This window comes from Fusarium venenatum (assembly GCF_020744135.1).
Source record: "Fusarium venenatum strain MPI-CAGE-CH-0201 chromosome Unknown EDB82scaffold_4, whole genome shotgun sequence".
NCBI lineage: Eukaryota > Fungi > Ascomycota > Sordariomycetes > Hypocreales > Nectriaceae > Fusarium > Fusarium venenatum.
Window position 1 is genome coordinate 397,032 of NW_027072132.1, and position 18,079 is coordinate 415,110.

General features: G+C 45.2%; 9 protein-coding genes and 1 non-coding gene across 10 annotated transcripts; 8 read left to right on the plus strand and 2 right to left on the minus strand.

The window, feature by feature from the left end:
* Window positions 1-106: 106 nt before the first annotated feature.
* On the plus strand, window positions 107-2,444 carry EDB82DRAFT_528635 (uncharacterized protein; the record flags this gene model as incomplete). The annotated part of the gene is made up of 4 exons (XM_065609193.1): window positions 107-377; window positions 432-1,046; window positions 1,097-1,403; window positions 1,469-2,444. The coding sequence occupies 4 exons, from the start codon at window positions 107-109 to the stop codon at window positions 2,442-2,444; spliced, it is 2,169 nt and encodes a 722-aa protein (XP_065463097.1).
* A 562-nt stretch (window positions 2,445-3,006) lies between these two features.
* On the plus strand, window positions 3,007-3,878 carry EDB82DRAFT_511174 (uncharacterized protein). The gene is made up of 2 exons (XM_065608882.1): window positions 3,007-3,555; window positions 3,649-3,878. Exon 1 carries the CDS (start codon window positions 3,084-3,086, stop codon window positions 3,414-3,416), a length of 333 nt encoding a protein of 110 aa, XP_065463098.1. The 5' UTR covers window positions 3,007-3,083; the 3' UTR covers window positions 3,417-3,555; window positions 3,649-3,878.
* Window positions 3,879-4,440: 562 nt separating this feature from the next.
* On the plus strand, window positions 4,441-6,793 carry EDB82DRAFT_568879 (amidase signature domain-containing protein; the record flags this gene model as incomplete). Its single annotated transcript, XM_065609877.1, has 8 exons — window positions 4,441-4,462; window positions 4,716-5,084; window positions 5,115-5,541; window positions 5,578-5,599; window positions 5,630-5,944; window positions 6,026-6,311; window positions 6,348-6,561; window positions 6,601-6,793. 8 exons carry the CDS (start codon window positions 4,441-4,443, stop codon window positions 6,683-6,685), a joined length of 1,740 nt encoding a protein of 579 aa, XP_065463099.1. The 3' UTR covers window positions 6,686-6,793.
* Window positions 6,770-6,843, plus strand: EDB82DRAFT_t229. The gene has a single exon. It is a non-coding gene; the product is annotated as a tRNA-Val (tRNA).
* Window positions 6,844-7,423: 580 nt separating this feature from the next.
* Window positions 7,424-7,870, plus strand: EDB82DRAFT_511176 (uncharacterized protein; the record flags this gene model as incomplete). The annotated part of the gene is made up of 1 exon (XM_065608883.1): window positions 7,424-7,870. A coding segment is annotated over one exon (447 nt), but the record flags the coding sequence as incomplete, so codon positions are not given.
* A 57-nt stretch (window positions 7,871-7,927) lies between these two features.
* EDB82DRAFT_511180 (mitochondrial cytochrome b2-like protein) lies at window positions 7,928-9,595 on the minus strand. The gene is made up of 3 exons (XM_065608884.1): window positions 9,361-9,595; window positions 8,291-9,290; window positions 7,928-8,231 (listed from the first exon to the last, which is right to left on the minus strand). Exons 1-3 carry the CDS (start codon window positions 9,361-9,363, stop codon window positions 8,068-8,070), a joined length of 1,167 nt encoding a protein of 388 aa, XP_065463101.1. The 5' UTR covers window positions 9,364-9,595; the 3' UTR covers window positions 7,928-8,067.
* Window positions 9,596-11,251: 1,656 nt separating this feature from the next.
* On the plus strand, window positions 11,252-11,700 carry EDB82DRAFT_547808 (uncharacterized protein; the record flags this gene model as incomplete). The annotated part of the gene is made up of 2 exons (XM_025736818.1): window positions 11,252-11,522; window positions 11,591-11,700. The coding sequence occupies 2 exons, from the start codon at window positions 11,252-11,254 to the stop codon at window positions 11,698-11,700; spliced, it is 381 nt and encodes a 126-aa protein (XP_025591741.1).
* Window positions 11,701-11,935: 235 nt separating this feature from the next.
* Window positions 11,936-13,168, minus strand: EDB82DRAFT_511186 (uncharacterized protein). The gene is made up of 3 exons (XM_025736819.2): window positions 13,017-13,168; window positions 12,742-12,966; window positions 11,936-12,686 (listed from the first exon to the last, which is right to left on the minus strand). The coding sequence occupies exons 2-3, from the start codon at window positions 12,892-12,894 to the stop codon at window positions 12,135-12,137; spliced, it is 705 nt and encodes a 234-aa protein (XP_025591742.1). The 5' UTR covers window positions 12,895-12,966; window positions 13,017-13,168; the 3' UTR covers window positions 11,936-12,134.
* A 1,225-nt stretch (window positions 13,169-14,393) lies between these two features.
* EDB82DRAFT_511188 (heterokaryon incompatibility protein-domain-containing protein) lies at window positions 14,394-16,180 on the plus strand. The gene has a single exon (XM_025736822.2). It carries the CDS (start codon window positions 14,508-14,510, stop codon window positions 15,774-15,776), a length of 1,269 nt encoding a protein of 422 aa, XP_025591743.1. The 5' UTR covers window positions 14,394-14,507; the 3' UTR covers window positions 15,777-16,180.
* A 1,122-nt stretch (window positions 16,181-17,302) lies between these two features.
* EDB82DRAFT_528643 (uncharacterized protein) lies at window positions 17,303-17,850 on the plus strand (the record flags this gene model as incomplete). The annotated part of the gene is made up of 3 exons (XM_025736823.1): window positions 17,303-17,369; window positions 17,425-17,760; window positions 17,831-17,850. The coding sequence occupies 3 exons, from the start codon at window positions 17,303-17,305 to the stop codon at window positions 17,848-17,850; spliced, it is 423 nt and encodes a 140-aa protein (XP_025591744.1).
* Window positions 17,851-18,079: the final 229 nt, after the last annotated feature.

The window sequence follows — 18,079 nt, forward strand, 5'->3', positions numbered from 1 at the left end:
GACTTAAAAAGAATATAAAGTTCCCTCTAATCATCTCCGTCGCGTTTCCTAAAATTCTAGTTTAGAAGCCCTTAAAACTTCGCATCTTTGGCGGTATTCTGGAATCATGAAGACTCATATCTTTACAACCACTCTCCTAGGAGCAGTAGGTATTGTCACAGCGGCCAATCAAGCATCCATGGATATGGATTCTTGGTGTATTACGTACCTGTCTACCTACCTTGCTCCAGTTTCCAACCAAGCTAGCGCATTACCATCGACCAAGCGAGAGGCGGAGGAGTCAATTGCGACAGACTCTCGTAGACTCCCACTCGTGCCATCTATCCCACTTACGTTTGGAAGAAACACTTCAACACCAATGACTCGATCTATTTTGAGTATGAGATTTGAATATTTATTGCTGACATGGGATTGAATTAACATTGTGACAGGCGAAAATAACCAGGATGCGTCGACTTTGGATACCTCGCTTATTTCTCTGCAATCCACTGACACCTCTCGTCCTTCTCCGGTCAGCGCTGAAACTTCGGATTTAAATGTTAAGCCAACTGGTTCACTCACCGACGAACTAGCTACCACTTCGACATTGATTCAAGACCTAAGCTCTACCGCTAGTACGAATGTCTTCCCTACTTCGAGTAGTATGACTGAACCTGCCGGACGATCTATTATCTTACAAGTCTCCATTTCCGACAATGAGAGACGTGTTCGTAACAAAAGAGCAACTGGGGGCTTTGTTGGCATTGATAACCCTGATGTCTGTACATTTGCTGCCATCTTCAATCTCGCCGAAGGCCAGCTCTTCGATGGAGGTGTGCCAATTTACTATTCAGGTGAAGAATTCAAGGACTTAGCTGGACAAGGTATTCCTTCTGGGGACTCAATTACAACAACATTTGCAACACCTGATAAGTTCCTTGTATTCAGGAACTCAGGTCTACCTAATGGCGATGCCGGCTTCTGCCAAGACTCTAATGGCCAAGTTTATATTACTTTCACTGAGAGACCTCCTGGATGTATACCAGTTAATTTGGCTGTTTATAACGGTAAGACCATCATTTACGCATTTTACCACAGATACTAATTCAAGTTATAGTTGAACAATGTCAAGATGGTCGACTTATTGGTGATGCTGACTTGACATCGACACCCTACGATATAGTCACCTCCGAGACGGTGATACCGGAAGCTATCAGTTCGGAAAGCGTCACCAGTATTGAAGGCATATCTTCAGTAGTGGAAACCCAATCCATTGAATCTGAATCTGAGGGCCTTCTTATGTCAACATCTGCAATGGTTTCTTCCCGCGAGACTGATTCATCTGCTAAACCCAGTTCTTTCACTACTACTATCCCCACTTCAGGCATCGCTCCTGCGCAATCCTCCATTTTTTCTCAACATCCGTTGCCTCTAGCAACAAGGAGGCATCGTCATCTATTGACATAGACGATTCAACTGTTCTTGAAAGTACTATATCCACCCTCAGCGAGACAACAAGTCCTAGGACATTGGACATGACGTCGGGGACTATCAGCAGTATCGACATATCTCCTATAGATACAACTACTACCGCGGATACAACTACTGCCAGTGAGCTCGAAGCAATTAACACCGACAGCACAACCACCGAAGACCAGCAAACTACCGATAGCCCAACAGTCACTGAAGATACTACTAGTGCTACCCCAATCCCCACATTTGCGAACCTTCCTTGCAATGATCTTGACAGCCCATATCAAGATCCTAGCGGTGTCTCTTTCGATATTTTGTGCAATAATCAACCACGTGCCTACATCCCTTTGGAAAATATTCAGACAGACAGTTTTACAGCATGTGTAAAGTTCTGTGCTGAGGACACCCGATGTGCTGGCTTGCAGTATCTGAAGAATACACGTCTGTGTGGCATGTTCTCGAATAGTTTCGATGGCTATGAGGAGACAACTGAGATCGATGTTGCGATTCGTATACTAGACGACGGGAGTCAAATTACCACCAACAGCGACACTACGACAGCCCAAGATCCAACGACTATTGCAGATACAACTACCACAGCTCTCTCAACGACTACTGCTGCAGATCCAGTTCCCCCATTCGTGGAAGCTAGCTGCAATGAGGTCAGCAGTCCATACGATGACCCTATCGGTGTTTCTTTCGATGTTTTGTGCAATTACGGAATATATGGCAACGATTTGATCGATATCCTTCCTGGAAATGTATTTACAGCGTGTGTGAGGCACTGCGCTCTGGACGACCGATGTGCTATCGTGCACTTTGATAGGCCAGTAAGCCTGTGTGTCCTCTATTCGGACTTTGAGGAATATTTTGATGACATTCAATTCGACGCTGCAATTCGTAAATCAGGGGACGAGAACCCAACAACCACTGAAGACACTACAACTACGGCTCTTTTTACAACAACTGATGCAGACTCCGTTCCCGCATAGGTGAACGCTACATGCAGGGATACAGAAACATTTACAGAATGCATGAGGTTGTGCGCTCGGGATGATAGATGTTTTGCCTTGCAGTTCGACCTGGACGCACGTGTGTTATCATCAACGCATGAGTTTCAGGAGCCAAGGCGGTAGTGGGTTCTTAACGGCACGAAGAAGGGGGGTTAATAGAATCAGTGATTATAATATTGCAATAATGCTCGCTGTGTAAATAATACGCAGTGCTCGGAGGACCCGCCTCAACTTCAAGCGTCTCTATGGCTCTGAGGCATAAAGAAACAAGATTAATTGAAACATTTGCGCAATGTTTATAAGCCTATCTGTCGAGTTCCAGAGGATTTCCACCACTTCAAGTGTTTCAGGGAGGAATTAAAAGTTCAGGTCTTCCAATTTTGTCAATTCTGTCCTCAAGATTTTTAACAAACTACTCTAAGAAATAACACCCCAGCTAGCGCTTAAATACCTCTCAACTTTGTTCCATTCCTCGTTAGGAATCTACCTCCAATTCTTATTGTGATAATTACCAGCTGCTAAATTGATAAACTTTTACAACTGATACATTCACCTTTTGTCTTGATGTTTCACCCCTATCACTCCTACATACCTTGCAACTACTTCAGATAAATCAGAATGATGCAGAATCAAACCCCAGGCCCCCAGAGAAAGCACACCCTCCAAGCATGCGACTTTTGCCACTCCCGGGGGTTGAAGTGTCATCGCTTATCGGTTGAACTACAAACTCAAGAGATCTTTAACGTGTGCCTAACTTGCATTGACTATTGTGTTCAGTGTACAATGGGTCGACATGTCAAAAGGCGCGGCAGTAAGCCCACTGTCCCGAGGGGAGAGAGTATGGAGACACCCTCCAGGGTGCAGGCAGATCCCCAACCGCTTGACTTTAAGTCGCCCGCTTGCATACGCCGTCTGATAGAGATCTACCGAGATACTATGCATCAATGCTAGTATGGCTTTCCTCCGCCTTCTATTGATACCATTGCTCAATATGTCCAGTTTCCCGTTTCTATCTGAGAACGACCTCGAAGTGCGGTGGGCCAATAGCATACCTCTTTAGAATGAGGTCTCGTACATGCTGTTGATGGCACTATGCGCTGTCAGTGCTCAGAGCTTAACTCTCAAAGCCATTTTCGATAACGCGTTATTAAACGACGCCAACACTCATGAAAGCGAAACATACTTCACTGAAGCTGTATCTCATGTACCCACACGTGTTCCTGACTCTAATGACTTGGGCTACTTCAGGACATTTGGCTTTTTAGCTGTTTACTCTCTAAAGAGTGGAAACAAGGGCGATCTTCATCGATATCTCGGGTTATGTCATGCCCTAATCGCTCAGAATGGCTTACAGAATGAAAGCTGTCTGCCAAAACAGAATATTGGAGAGAGGTCGCGATGCCCGTTCCGAGGACGTCAAGGTATGCCATGCTGACGGCCAGCAGCTTCCGACGATATGACCAGTTGAGGGGTTCTTCAGGGTCGGAGCTTGGACGTGGACGAGGACAATGTCTTTGTGTTCGGAGTCATGAGGTCCACCGGAGTTCATCCCATTGACATCAATTAGATGAACTGTACCAGGGACATCATCGTGATGAATTGAAGAATGGTCCATGCTGAGTTGATTGTAGTAATGACTACAGCTTGAGAAATGCCATTTGACAAAATAAGTTCTGGAGCTGGCCTCAACTTATAAGCTTAAAGGCCGATATCAGCCAAGTGCCATGCCCAGATAATCGGGATGGATGCTTGCAATCTACGATGATACAACCAGGGACGTTTTGGCAAGGTTTAATTTTAGTCGGCCACTAATGAGGGGAAGAAATGACTTGGTCGGGTCTAATAACTGAATCAGAGCTAGTTAGCTTGGCGACACGATAATAACAGCTGCTCAATTAATTATCAGCTGTTAATTACCATTGGGCATTGCCTTGGGTAGCGGGGTAATAACAGCTTTTAATTTTGGGACTTGTACATGACCACATCTCAACCTGTAAGTCAGTGAGACGTCCAATATTTAAATGCGCCTTGATTACAAGAGTTATGGTTATTCACCATGTTCTATTTACTGGTTCACTTGAGAATTATACATGTCTACAATCTTGTCTAGACATCTTTACTCCCCAGAGAACATCCACGCTGCAATGGCCATTGATAGTGGAAACAAGGCGAGTTACAACGCTTACCTTCATCGACTTACACGGAAGGTGATTCTCTAGGTGCTGTCCATTGCGGATGCCCCCATTTCAGCTCTGGCATCAGCTTTTTCCCAGGGCCATGTCAACAGTGTCGAGTTGACAGTCAAGCATCTCTTGAGAATCGCCAAGTATGATCGGCGAACAAGTCACCTCAACGCTGTTCCCATCATCAACCACGATGCCTTCGACGCTGCTCAAGAGTCAGACCAGCGTCGTGCATCAGGTAAAATGCTGGGGCCCCTTGATGGTATCCCAGGTACTATCAAGGATTCATACAAGATGAAAGGCATGACAGTAGCAGCTGGCTCTCCTGCTTTCAACGATCTTATTGTCAATGAAGATGCATTTACTGTCCAGAAACTCAAAGAGGCTGGTGCTGTCCTCTTAGGACGAACCAATATGCCCCCCATGGCTGCGGGAGGTATGCAGCACGGCGTCTATGGTTGTGTAGAGTCCCCTTACAACGAAGCCTATCTCACAGCGGCATTTGCGTCGGGATCTTCAGACGGTTCTGCTACAGCAACTGCAGCCAGCTTCGGCGTGTTTGGGATGGGTGAGGAGACCATCTCGTCCGGCCGTTCATCTGCTTCCAACAACGGCCTAGTGGCATACACATCTTCCAGAGGCTTGATCTCAATCAGGGCCAACTGGCCTCTATTTGCGACATGCGACACCGTCGTTCCTCATACCCGCACAGTTGATGATATGTTTGCTCTTTTGGACATCATCGTGGCAAAAGACCCCAAGACATCTTGTGACTTCTGGAGCGAACAGACCTATGTCAAACTACCAGAAGTTGACACCATTCGACTGAAGTCTTTCTTCGATCTGTCCGATCCCAACGCCCTCAAGGATAAGAGGGTTGGTGTACCGAAAATGTACATTGGAGGTGTGGACTCTGACCCAACCGCTAGAAAGGTCCATACTCGCCAGTCTGTCATTCAGCTTTGGACCTAGGCCCGGAAGATTCTCGAGGGACTTGGCGCCACAGTTATCGAGACAGGCTTTCCTCTCCTCACCAAGTTCGAGAAACCTGAGGCTTCTGGCAATGTCTCTGAGACTCCTCCTCATCGGAACGAGATTGATATATGTCAGCTCATGGCATACACTTGCGATGATTTCCTGGCTTCGAATCAAGATAACAAAATTGCCTCAACACTTGCACAAGTAAAGTCATCCACCATCTTCCCTCATCCGCCTGGATGTTTGCAGGACAAGTACGACTCCAACGATCCTCTTGTGCGACACACAGCCGTCGTGGCTCACATCACCAATGGTCGTGTCCCCATTTTTGACATTCCAAACCTCGACGACGCGCTCAAGAACCTTGAGGCGACGCGAAAGTCCGATTAAGAAGACTAGCTTGACGACATGGGTCTTGACACAGTTGTTTGTCCTTGTAATGCTGATGTAGGCAAGGCCGACGCGGATGTCAACGAGCAATCCGCCAAACACGCGTGGCTCAATGCAGTCTTGTACTCAAATGGCAACTGTGCTATACGACAATTCGGCATCCCAACCGTCACTGTGCCTATGGGTGTTATGGCCGACATTGGAATGCCTGTCAACCTCACCTTTGCCTCCAAGACATGCGATGACAACAATTTGTTTCGGTACGCGTATGCTTTTGAGAAGCATAGTCAATTACGTTAACCACCATCGCGGACACCAGAGCTGGAGACAGACAATATCTCACGACGGGGAAGTATGTCGCAAATGGGTCTGACAGCACCTCAATTGAGCATCGAAACATCAGCTTCTATCATTGACGGACAGAAGGTCATCACCATATCGGGCACGATTAACAAGCAGGAAGTCTCTGAGCTGAAAGCCCATGTCGATGGTGAAGAGATGAATCGTGTCAACATTGTCGATGGGAAATGGGAGGTCAAGTCATAGTTAAACGAAGCGACTAGAGCCAGACCAGAAGAGATCAGTGTGCCAGATTTTGAGTCGACAATGCTCATCGTTGTAGCCACAGGCAAGGACAGAAGGTCAACTGCCAAGATGGCATTTGTTTAGCACTTCTTTTGCGTGTCTTAGGTATCATCAACGGCCTATGAGTTTAAATAAAATCGCAGCAAATCGAATCATCAGGAAAACATCGGTACTGTGGTCTAGTTGGTTATGACATCTCGTTAACACCGAGAAGGTCCCCGGTTCGAGCCCGGGCAGAACCTCACTTTTTGCGCCCCTGGCGTTGAATATCAATAACAACAACAAATAAAGAAGCACCCATTTCTTTGAAGCCAACATGCGCTCTCGCATTGTCTGTAGCTTGATCGCCGTCACTTCGCTCTTGAGCGGTGCAGCGGCTGGGCCTTGTAAGCCTTCAAGAACTCTCACGCTGCCTACTTCTGCTCCTGAGGATTCCAGTTCAAGCACTTCCGAAGTTACCTCGTCAATCGTTGTTGATACTGCCTTGTCGCTAACGCTGGACACAATACTATCAAGTGTTACCGACGATGCTTCTCTATCAACTGCGTCTGAATACGTCATCACCTCGACCGATATTTCCTTGTCAATGTTAACTGATGATGCTTTGTCATTCACGACTGATACTTCAAAGATATGGACATCAACCACCGGGACTGCTGCATTGACTACTGAGACCACGAGCTCCATCGAAACCTCATCAAGCACTGGTGAATCTTCTACTACCATCAGCGAAGCGATAACGACCACGGAAATCTCTACAATGGCTACCGAAGCCATTACAACGACTACACAAGCAACCACCACAAATGGCGCACCCTCAGTCATACCTACATTTTCTCTTCAAGCTGCCGACTCAGCCGGCAAAGCGTTAACGGTCAAATAGCCCGCTACGCAAAGGGCTCTTCTTTCTCCAATATCTACCTTACTGCGGAGTCGAACAGTTTCTATGAGACAGGCGACTTTCACATTGAGACATCTACGAACCGTCTCATGGTTGGCGACAAGTACGCTTCAGTTAGTACATCAAGGTCAAACATCCTCGCGGCTCGAACCGCCACCAGCGTCACCACAAACAACTACCTCTTTATTTCATGCACTCCGCCTGTTCAGTTCGGACAGAAGCTAGAATGTGTTGTTGAGGGCACATCCAGGACCTTGTTTTTTGTCTCATCGTCCGAGGAAATACTTGCATATATATACCTAGTTGCACCAGAAAACCCTTTAGGTACCACCGTTACTGCTTTGAGCCTAATTGTGGTTGAGGTTTAATAGCTTAGATATAAGAGCATTGTATTTTAGTATAGATCATAGAAATTAAAACTCTTATTAAGGTAAGAAGTTAAACTCTATTAATAAATATCTTATAAATAATAGCACTAATAGCAAATATACTGATATTTATATACCGTAGCTTAACCTCAAATTGGGACGTTTATATTTAAAAGCTGGCATCCAATAACCCTTACTTAAAGACGAGACTGATTCTTTAACCCCTTACTCATATACATATGATTCGGTTTGTAAACTAGATGATCCACCTCAGCTGTGTTGAGGCAGCTTGGGTCCGAGTCCTGCATCAAATTCTTAATACCACACAATCGCATTGTGGTCTCTATCTCGTCGCGTAAAACTGATTCGTTTACCTGTCAGTACTAGCAAGTTGTGTGTGGGTAGACAACATTCACTTACTGTTAACAGCGTGCTCTACGCCCAATTGTCCGTAGTTGACGGCATACATGAATGGTCTGCCAAGTCCAACCGCAGAGGCGCCCAGACAGATAGCCTTGACAATATCTGATCCTCTACGGAAACCGCCATCCACCAGAATCTCCAGATTTCCAAAGACCTCTGGGCAATGAACATGAAGTTCCAGTAGGGTAATTATCGCAGGTAGCGCATTGTCGGCAGCTCGTCCACCATGGTTACTCAATATGATGCCCTGGCACCCATGTCGCATGGCCAGCTTTGCATCTTCCCAACGCTGAATTCCCTTGACCACAATGGGAAGGTTTGTGATGCTCCGGATCCAGGAAATATCGTCCCAATTCAACGAGGGGTCGATGAAAGCACCTGTTTGCCGAGCAAGCCCCGCACCCTTGGCGTCCCCTGCATTCGCATTCGATTTAACACGCTCATCAGCCTCACGCTTGGACACGACTGGTAGATCTGCTGTAACAAATATGGCCTTCACTTTACCCGTAGCAATGCCTAGGCGGAGCACCCTCTCTGTTTCTACACGAGCCTTGTTGACGTAGATCTGGAAGAAGGCATGTTCAGTAGTGGCGTTGAGGATCTCTTGATGTGGATACGATGCAGGGGTTGCAATGCATTGGATGATCCCACTACTAGACGCTGCTCTTGCCAACGCGAGCTCGCCATCAGGGCCAGCTGTTCTTACTGCGCCAGTAGGCGCAATGAAGATAGGCAGATCTAACTGACAGCCAAAAAGAGTTGTTTTGGTGTTGACGTGCTGGACGTTTCGCATAACGGCTGGACGGAGCCATATCTTCTTCAATATGGCAAGGTTGGCGTCGCGCGTGATATTGTCATTAGACCCGCTGCTGATATAGGCCCAAGACTTTTCTGGCAGTGTTTGGCTGGCTACACATTCAAAGTCGTGAAGATTGATGATATCGCTTAACTCTGGCTTGGTAGAAGAAACTGTGTGATGTACCACATTAGAAGATATCTAATATGGAGGGTTGGCAGCTAATCAATTGATGTTGAAAGTTATTGGGTTTGTTATGTAGTAGACTGACCATTATTAACCTCCTTCTCTTTATGAGTGCTGGATGAAGATACTTGACTCGACATGACTGCAATGGACTGCGTAGTAGATGTCAGTGGATTTTAGCAATAAGGAAAATGAGATAACAGAGTGTTAATTTGATTCGGAAGACAAGAGCAAACTCGGCATGTTTATTTTAATTGGAGATTTGGGTGGTTTAAAACGCAAGCGGGAGGGGACGACAAAAGACACTAACTGCCGGTACCATGCTCAATTGACTACCCCAGATCATAACCTCGGGAGGACAAAGGCAAAACGCGGGGTTATGTGGGCAGTAAACAGGCTCGTTCTATCATCGTTACGATATCATTCTAGAGTACGCCATAGAATCTCGGATGATAGCCGAGAATCACGGAAAGTATCCGACCAGACAGGTCGGGACTAGCTCGCACTATTGTGTTAAATGGAATGGAAGTCAATTCGGCAAGATAGCAGTGGATGCGATCGACTCAATCAAACCGCATATCAACTTTCCACAGGATAGGTATAGAAACAATCCAGAAAAAGCTCATCAACCATCGTCGGATGTATGGTTGAGATTGCTTGACATAGCGTGATCTCAGTTCTGAATCTGGAACACGTCAACACCAACGCGAATATTATTTGCCAGCCAACCAATCATGTGTAAGAATTCAAAATGGAATCAGCCTTATCTTCTCAGGCTCAAGGCTTGTATCTTGTGCCTGATATTATTACATCACCACGGTCAAGACTACCATGACCACTGTCCAGGCCCCCTACAAGACCCTGCAATCTAAAGTCAAGACCATTACTTGAATATTAACTCAAAGAGTTGCAACCACCATCTGGACTGATATTACACAAGAAGATGTTACTGTTGTTGTTATATACACGTCTGCGCTTTTATCTACAGTTAGACTAATTCTTTTGCCTAGTTACTATTTATTCCTCTATTCATACTGTGACTGTCTACGCGACGGCGCCAATAACATGGCCAAGGCTGCCGATGGCGGCAACGGTGTTGACATTGGAGTCGTAGACTCAGGCACTTGCGGTACTGTGTCTAATAGTGGAAATTCTAAGGCGTGACTTCAGGGAAGGTTTTCACTAGCCAATACTATGAATAAATACATAATTCCTATTAAGATAAATGATAGTCTCAAGTGGTATGATAGTGGCCATTATCTATTAACTGAACCAACTGCAGCTATGCGACGTTGCTTCTGAACCTTTTCGGCAGTACGCTGCGCTCGGCTATAAGTCATGTTACAATTTTCCTAAACCATCCTTGATATCCCTCAAGATGAAAAAATGCGTCGTATCGTTCGTTCCGGTTATGTATGGTAGTGGAGTTCACCGCGTGTGATTTTAGAATTTCCGAATCAGTATGATCCTTGTATCGACCAATTAACTCAGTCCGTTCAAGACATCTGGTCTGAGAGCTCGGGCCAGACTGTCAATCGCGGCTGGAATGCAGGTTCCAATGTCCACTCTAGACTGCAGCTTTGGCGATCTTTCAGTTGGGGGCCATTTATGCACTAGGCGAATCGATGTCCAAACTCGAAAGGCGAGCATTAGTTATCTACATGGCTTGTGCTATACCTCGAGAACTTTTGCTTGGGGGCTATTGCATTGCATGAAGTTGGATAACAACGCAAGGCACTATCTATCCAATTGAATCAACGCCTTAGTATAATGTTCGCTTGTGATACAGCGGCGCAGTAATATTGGTTGGCACTGCATATTACAAGTGGAACGATAATCAACCCTGAGATATGTTGAAATACCAAATTCTTCATCTATAAGTATTTGTTTAATTCCCATTGTTTTTGGTTAATTCATCATTATCCAACATCCTCTATCTTCGTATCTTTACCAGACTCTTGTGCAATACCGTCAACATGCTCGTCAACATATTCACTACCACTGTCATCATAGCCTGTGCTTTTTTGGCGGCCCCGGTTCTCGGCAGCCCCATCGATGTCCTCCCAGATGGCCTTGAATCCCACCTACAGAGTCGAGCCAGTGACTTTACGGTCAGATTCTGGGATACCACTCTTTGCAAGACTGAGAGATCCAAGAAGGATTTCAACAGTGGACATTGTATCAAGCGTTTAGCTGAGAAAGACCATGCCGTGAGCATGGTAACCCGAAAAGCTACAAAGTGCCACAGTAAGTCATAGATAACTCCTCAAAGCTCGTGGATGCGCAGCCCCTGCTTACTGCGTTTCCTTCATCAGTGATCAGATATCGAGAGCATGATTGCAAAGGCTATTCTGAGAAGGTTCTTAACCTCAAAGATTGCTTTAATATCGGAGACGAGTGGGAGTCCCTCAAGTTCAAGTGCTAAGCTCACCTGGCTCGACAGTTGATTACCCTGTTGTAGTCAGTTGAACATTCAGTGTCGCATGGTATTCTACTACACTATAAATTATTTAAAGAAAGTTTTGCTTCTACGATTCAGTTAAAATTGATTGAGTTCTATTTGTTACTATCATAGCTTAAAGAAACCATGTAGATTCAGCTATTCACGCGTAATCATCAATATCTGTGCATTTTTTCGCATTATTTCACAAGCCTTAACCTTGCAAGCAAAAAGACTGATTCATTTAAAATAAAACTAATCTAGAACTCAGTAGGGATACCAATACTAATCTCGATCCAAACTACAACAATCCCTACACCAACCTCCTGCCCATTACAATGTCCTGCCCCTTGCCAGCAATATGTTCCTCCATTTCTTCACTCTTACTTTCCTCAATGCCTGTACTCTTCGGGTCATTCCTAGCCAGCCTTGCTAACTGCAGGCATTTGTCGAACCCATATCGCCGGTTCAGCGGTAGCCACATCAGCAAGCCATTGGGCCAAGAGACTCCTGTTGATTCCCGAAGTGTAACCGGGGGCTGCAACAGGTCCCGCAAATGCTTTGCCTTTTTCACGATCAGCCAACCACGCAGACTTGTCGCTCGTACCACCGAGCCAGCCCAGCCGAAAAATAGTCCAGTCGATGGATGTATCATTCAGCTTCTCAAAATACTCTTGAATAGCTAGAATATTGTGGTATGCAGAGTTCGCCATAACCTTGATAAGGGTACCCATGAGACCACGGGTAACGGAGCTTTGATCGTCGGGTTGATAGATGGCTGTCGTACCAAGGGCCAGGATTCGAGAAACCTGGTGTTCTTTCATGAGTGGTACGATGAAGCGATAATAGTCAGCAAATTCAGTGTCCGAACTTGGCTTGGCAGTGCTGGGCCCTAGGAGCGAGATGATGGCCCGGGACTTGGAGATGGCTCTAGATATGGCGTCTCGTTGGGACATGTCCCCTTTGACAACCTTTCTCTGCTGGTAAGCAATTGGTAGAAGATTAGGTATTTGCTGCATGACTTACTTCAAGCAGAGGATTGTTGGAGATGTCCTCGGGAATTTTCGAAGGGGTTCGACAGTAGGCGAGGACTGGAAGTTTGCGATGAAGCAACTCGCGAAGAAGGAGAATACCCGCAGGCCCAGTGGCGCCGAAAACGAGGATCTTGTCGCCAGCCATCTTGTGATTATTGTTGATCTACTGTGGAATGATGAAGTTTTTGTTGCAATACCATGTCGATGTACGGGAGGATGGTCATATTAATATTTATTGAAAATGAACAATCAGGTCAAACACTTACACAGCTGAGCACACTTCGTGAGCTGACCCTTGCAGTGTTTGGAGGTTGATTATTCACAAGGCTACTTTTTTGTCAAGATGACAAAGATTATAATACCGAATCTTTGTAACCTATCCGGTTCATTTCTGCAAAACCTTAGTAGGCTTTGGTGTCACTGCGGACTTGCGGACTTGCGGAGAAACGTACTGTCTATCCAAGTCGAGTGGATTCAGCGTCTGTGATTGGTTGAAGATAAACATCACCCTTGCGTCCAATTTATTTTCGGTTAGCTAAGGCTGCGCTGTGTCTTACTGATGTTGAGACTTGCCGAAAATCCATAACGTCAGTCACCTTTGGTTGTCCCCCAGTCTGAAACAAACTCAACTACTACATTATGATTAATCTTAAATACCATACAATTTATGAATGAGGGACAAATTCTTACAGTCATAATCATTATCTAATATATACGCTTAGGACTTAAGTTTCATTTTAACATTTCAGCATCAAGATACCCTATACACTTCATGTCCATTTTCAGCCATCCTAGCAATGACTGTGAAGGGATTTAATGAGCGCCATCTTTACATTGAGCAACCACTGGGTGGGCTGCTTGCAGATGTACTGAGGTCATGATGTAGGCTTAGTAGAATTTACGTTGCCTTCCATTGCGACCCATATTGAAATTCATCGTAGTCACAGGTGAAATGGTGATGACGATATTCATGTGCCCAAATCTATTCTAGCGGATTCAAAGAGATTGGCAATATCCTTTCAATCAGCAGTTATTACAGGAATGAAGACGACACACGTTTTTTCCTTTCTTTTTTTCTTTGGCTTCTAGAGTTCAAATTGTTTCGGCGGCAGCTACTTAGACTAAACTTCTTAAGTTATCTATTCTTGTAGCTCTAAAGTTGAAGGTTAACTTTTTAACTTCCCACTGGACTAGAACGGGAAAGCGCGTCATCCAATTCAGTCGCGTCGCCAAAAACGCGCCCAAATTGGATCTGAATCCAAAGTCAAAGCAACGCAACTCAACCAGGGAGGCAGCCCTGTATAGAAAAATCGGATTATTCGGTGTATTTGCGTTGGCATCTCTATTACTATGAAAATGGCAATCTACCTCGCTGTTTAGCTTGGCACACATAGTAATATTTGGTCAGCGTTTAATCTAACTGAAATTATAGCCAAAGCCTCTGATATTCCTAAAGGGCTAAAAATAAAATTAATTAATTATGCGGCATGTTTTATTCGCTAGTCACTACCGGCAGGGGTCGATCATGGCACAGCCACCATGAAGTATTGGAAATAGGTTCTGTGATTGGTCTATGTATAGCCAGGCCTACGGCACTCGCTAAGCAAGTCCGTTGGACACGGGAATTTCTTCAGAGTGCCATAATTACATATTTCGCCATACGTCAGCATCTTCAATTATTTACTTGTTCTTCTTGATAATATCAAACTCGGAAATAAACTTCTTCCGTCACTGCCGTCACCTAGAAGAATTACCATCATGGCGTTAATGCGCTGTATGAACACTACTACCTTTGAACTCCATACCAGCACACAAATCGACTTTAAACAACAAGGCTACGGCATCTTATCCCACCGATGGGGCTCAAGCGAAATTCTATTTGCTCAAATCAGTCAATTTGCCCATGAACTGAGGCAAACCAGAAATCGCCATGCCTTGCCGCAACTCGACAAAATACTAGGCGCTTGTATCACTGCTCGCAAGCAGGGTTTGCAGTGGATGTGGATCGACAATTGCTGCATCAACAAATCAGACAATAGCGAGTTATCCGAGTCTATCAACTCCATGTTTAAATGGTACAGAGAGGCAGTTGTGTGCCTGACATATTTATCCGACGTCCGCAAGACAGTTGGCTCGCCCATCTTCCAAAGCTATGAGACTGGCGAGACATCGAAGTGGTTCTCCCGTGGATGGACATTGCAAGAACTTCTCGCACCGTCAAATTTGCTTTTCTATGACACAGACTGGACCTATTTAGGATCTAAAATCGATTTGGCCCAGTCGATTGAGGATATTACTGGTATTGCGGCGCAGTATCTCAATGGTGAGAGGGACTTCCGCACGGCCTGCATCGCAGCCAAGATGAGCTGGGCATCACGCCGCGAGACAACAAAAGAGGAGGATTTGGCATATTGCCTGTTTGGAATTTTCAATCTCCAATTGTCTATCCAATACGGAGAAGGCAAAGCTGCTTTCATTAGACTTCAAGATGCTCTGATAGCCAAGAATGATGAATCATTGTTCGCATGGAAGATGCCTCTTGAAGGGCTAGGATCTACTCTCGAGGTTATACCGGACAACACAGTAGACCTCGGTCCCGAAGAATGGGGTCTTCTCGCCCCCTCGCCGAAATGGTATGAGCACTGTGGAAAGATGACGACACAACACAAAAAGTCTGTCATGAGACAACGAGGAGGATTTACCCGGACGCCACAGGGTATAAGTGGGCCCATCGGCAAGCGGAATCACTTTGTAGCCGCATTCCTGACCGGGTTTACTATTGTCGGAGCAATCCCGTTCCAGATATGGCTGGCCGTACGACAGAGAACGACACTAAAGTATACACTCAACTGTTGGGAACCAAATGAGACTGGCGAGATGCGGGCGGTGAGGTTGCATTTGCGGCCTGTCCGGAGGGATCCCCCAATGTGGATAAGGACAGTCAGTTCTGGATACGATCTAGTTAAAGACGCACCAGCAACGGATTATTCGGCTGTGGGGACGGTTTGGCAACCTCAAGTATATTGAGCATCCTTGGTTAACCAGGGTTCTCGGAACCGCTTCAATCTGATTGGATAATCCCAACTTGCAAGCATGTATATCATACTTCTCAGCGCTAGATCAATTCTTGAGTACCCAGCAATAGACATATGAAACCACATTGTTAAACCTTTTCACAACCATCCCTCACTCATAGTTTGCCTTACGTACTTTCTCGTATTTTTAAATAAATCTTATTCCGAGCATTGTCTCTCTGCTTTGTTCCTAGGCTACGCTTGAGAATGAGAGCATGTTAGAGCTTTCGATACCCTTCAGGAATAGTGCACCAGGTTACGTTATCAGCTGCAAGACCGTCTACGATTCCGTTTCTTTACTCTAGTTGTAGGTTAATGAAATCCACCGGGATCCCCATGTGGGTGAATAGACAGACGTGATAGGTTGTGCGATATATGCACACTTCGTCCTTGTACAAATACTTGTCCACAACACCTGTGATCACCAATAACACCTCAGATCGCTGTTCAAAACGTCCATACTGGCCCATGCCCGTGCGTGTGCATGCCTAGTCAAAAAAAAAGATACAGGTAAAGCAAGGTATAATATACTTAAGTCTGGGCGACCTGCCTTACCCTCTTTCCTTGTTCAATATAGTGTGGCGACACTGAAGAATCACTCTACCAACTCGTTCATTCATTAATAGCTTCCTTATAGAAGACGTTGACCTTTGTTAATGAAGCAAACCATAGATAACAAATATGGCCGGTCATGAACAGATACCTACAGCAGTTTTCGTAAACTTTAGCGAAGGGAAACTAACCATTGAATTGATACTGGAAAGCAGAACGCAGATATAAAATGCTATCTGCGCTATTTTTGAAAAGACCTAGTTGTATCTACTTGTGGCAAAAAGAAATTGAAATACTTCATCTAGATACATTGGCCTGGAAGCTCGTATTTGAAGACGGTGGAGCTTAGAGCCGAGGGCTACCAAAATGGCAAACTGGAACATCAGCCAAGACACACAATTAATTAAGTGAGGATGTAACGTTGGTTGCCAGTTAGGTGTCTCTTATTGGATCAATAGGATCTAGGAGAATAGAAAGTGTCATTCCACATTTGCCCTACGGAGATTTATCCTTAAACAGGAAGCCTTGAGAGGTGAAATGAAAGACTAGCTAGCTATTCTATCTGAAGGATTCCTGGGCTTAGATCATAAAGGCAATTACAATGTCCGGAGGATTCTGGGCTAATAGCAATAAGGCAGGTTTTGAATATTGACCTATGTAAAGCAAGCTCGCTTAATTTACAATGGATATTTGGGTTAAGTAATTATGGGTAAAATCCACAACTTGGACGGCAAAGCAAAGACTTCATCCGGACCAGGTTACTTACTATAAGTGGGGGCCAAGATTCTCTGATGAGGACCATATACGGTAAATGGAGATTCTGAGGGCCTCAACAATACCTATAAATGGGAAGCCATTTCCAAGTGTAACATTCTTCTCATCACTCAGACTTCAGTTCAAAGTTCTTCACTCTTCCAAGAACTCAACATGCATTTCCCATCAATCACCGCCGTTGTCCTTGCCACTTTGTGCACTGGCACTCAGGCATGGCAAAGTAAGACTCCTTCAAGAGAGGTTGTATCTATAACGAAATAACAACCTGGACACAGTTACTGCCTACAACAATGTCGACAACTGCAAAGCCAATCGCGACAGCACATACCGCATCTACTCAGGTGCTACCAATAACGACGGCTGTATGACCATTGACGGGAACATGCCTGGCACCAGCTGCCGTCAGTATTTCAACGGTGGTTCCAGCAATGGCGATTGTTCGAACACTTTGACTGCTCGTTCCATCCTCCAGGAAGCTGGAAGATGTGTTGTCTATGACCAAGCCAACTGCAAGGGTAGATACCAAGACAGCGGTAATCTTAACGGCAGGTCATGCGCTTCCCTGGAGCGCTACAATTGGGGTCCCATCCGCTCCTTCTGGTGCACTGGCTGTAAGTTCCTCGATAAATCATGTTATAATATCTATGCTGACACACTCTTCCAGAAACAAAATGTCACAAGCCTGTATTTTCCTTGGGTGATATTAGAGAGGAGAGTAGGGGTCAGATCAGAATATCATCTATAGGCATGGGCGGACATATTACAATATTGTCTTCTTCAATTTGCTACATTATAAACATAGAAAACCACATTTTCAACTAAATTCTTGTTTTTCTCACTACTCGCATTAAGCTTCGCCAAGTAATATCCTGATTTGACCGTATTCTGCCATCTTCTCCTTGACAAGAGACACATGAAGTAGTGATCATG

Bases quoted from the DNA above. Each gene is read 5' to 3' on its own strand.
- EDB82DRAFT_511174 (XM_065608882.1), top strand. From the start codon at position 3,084: ATGATGCAGAATCAAACCCCAGGCCCCCAGAGAAAGCACACCCTCCAA.
- EDB82DRAFT_511180 (XM_065608884.1), bottom strand. The intron at 8,232-8,290 runs GTAAGTGAATGT...TAAACGAATCAG, and splicing joins CGTAGAGCACGCTGTTAACA to TTTTACGCGACGAGATAGAG.
- EDB82DRAFT_511186 (XM_025736819.2), bottom strand. From the start codon at position 12,894: ATGGCTGGCGACAAGATCCTCGTTTTCGGCGCCACTGGGCCTGCGGGT. The intron at 12,687-12,741 runs GTAAGTCATGCA...CAGCAGAGAAAG, and splicing joins CCAACAATCCTCTGCTTGAA to GTTGTCAAAGGGGACATGTC.
- EDB82DRAFT_511188 (XM_025736822.2), top strand. From the start codon at position 14,508: ATGGCGTTAATGCGCTGTATGAACACTACTACCTTTGAACTCCATACC.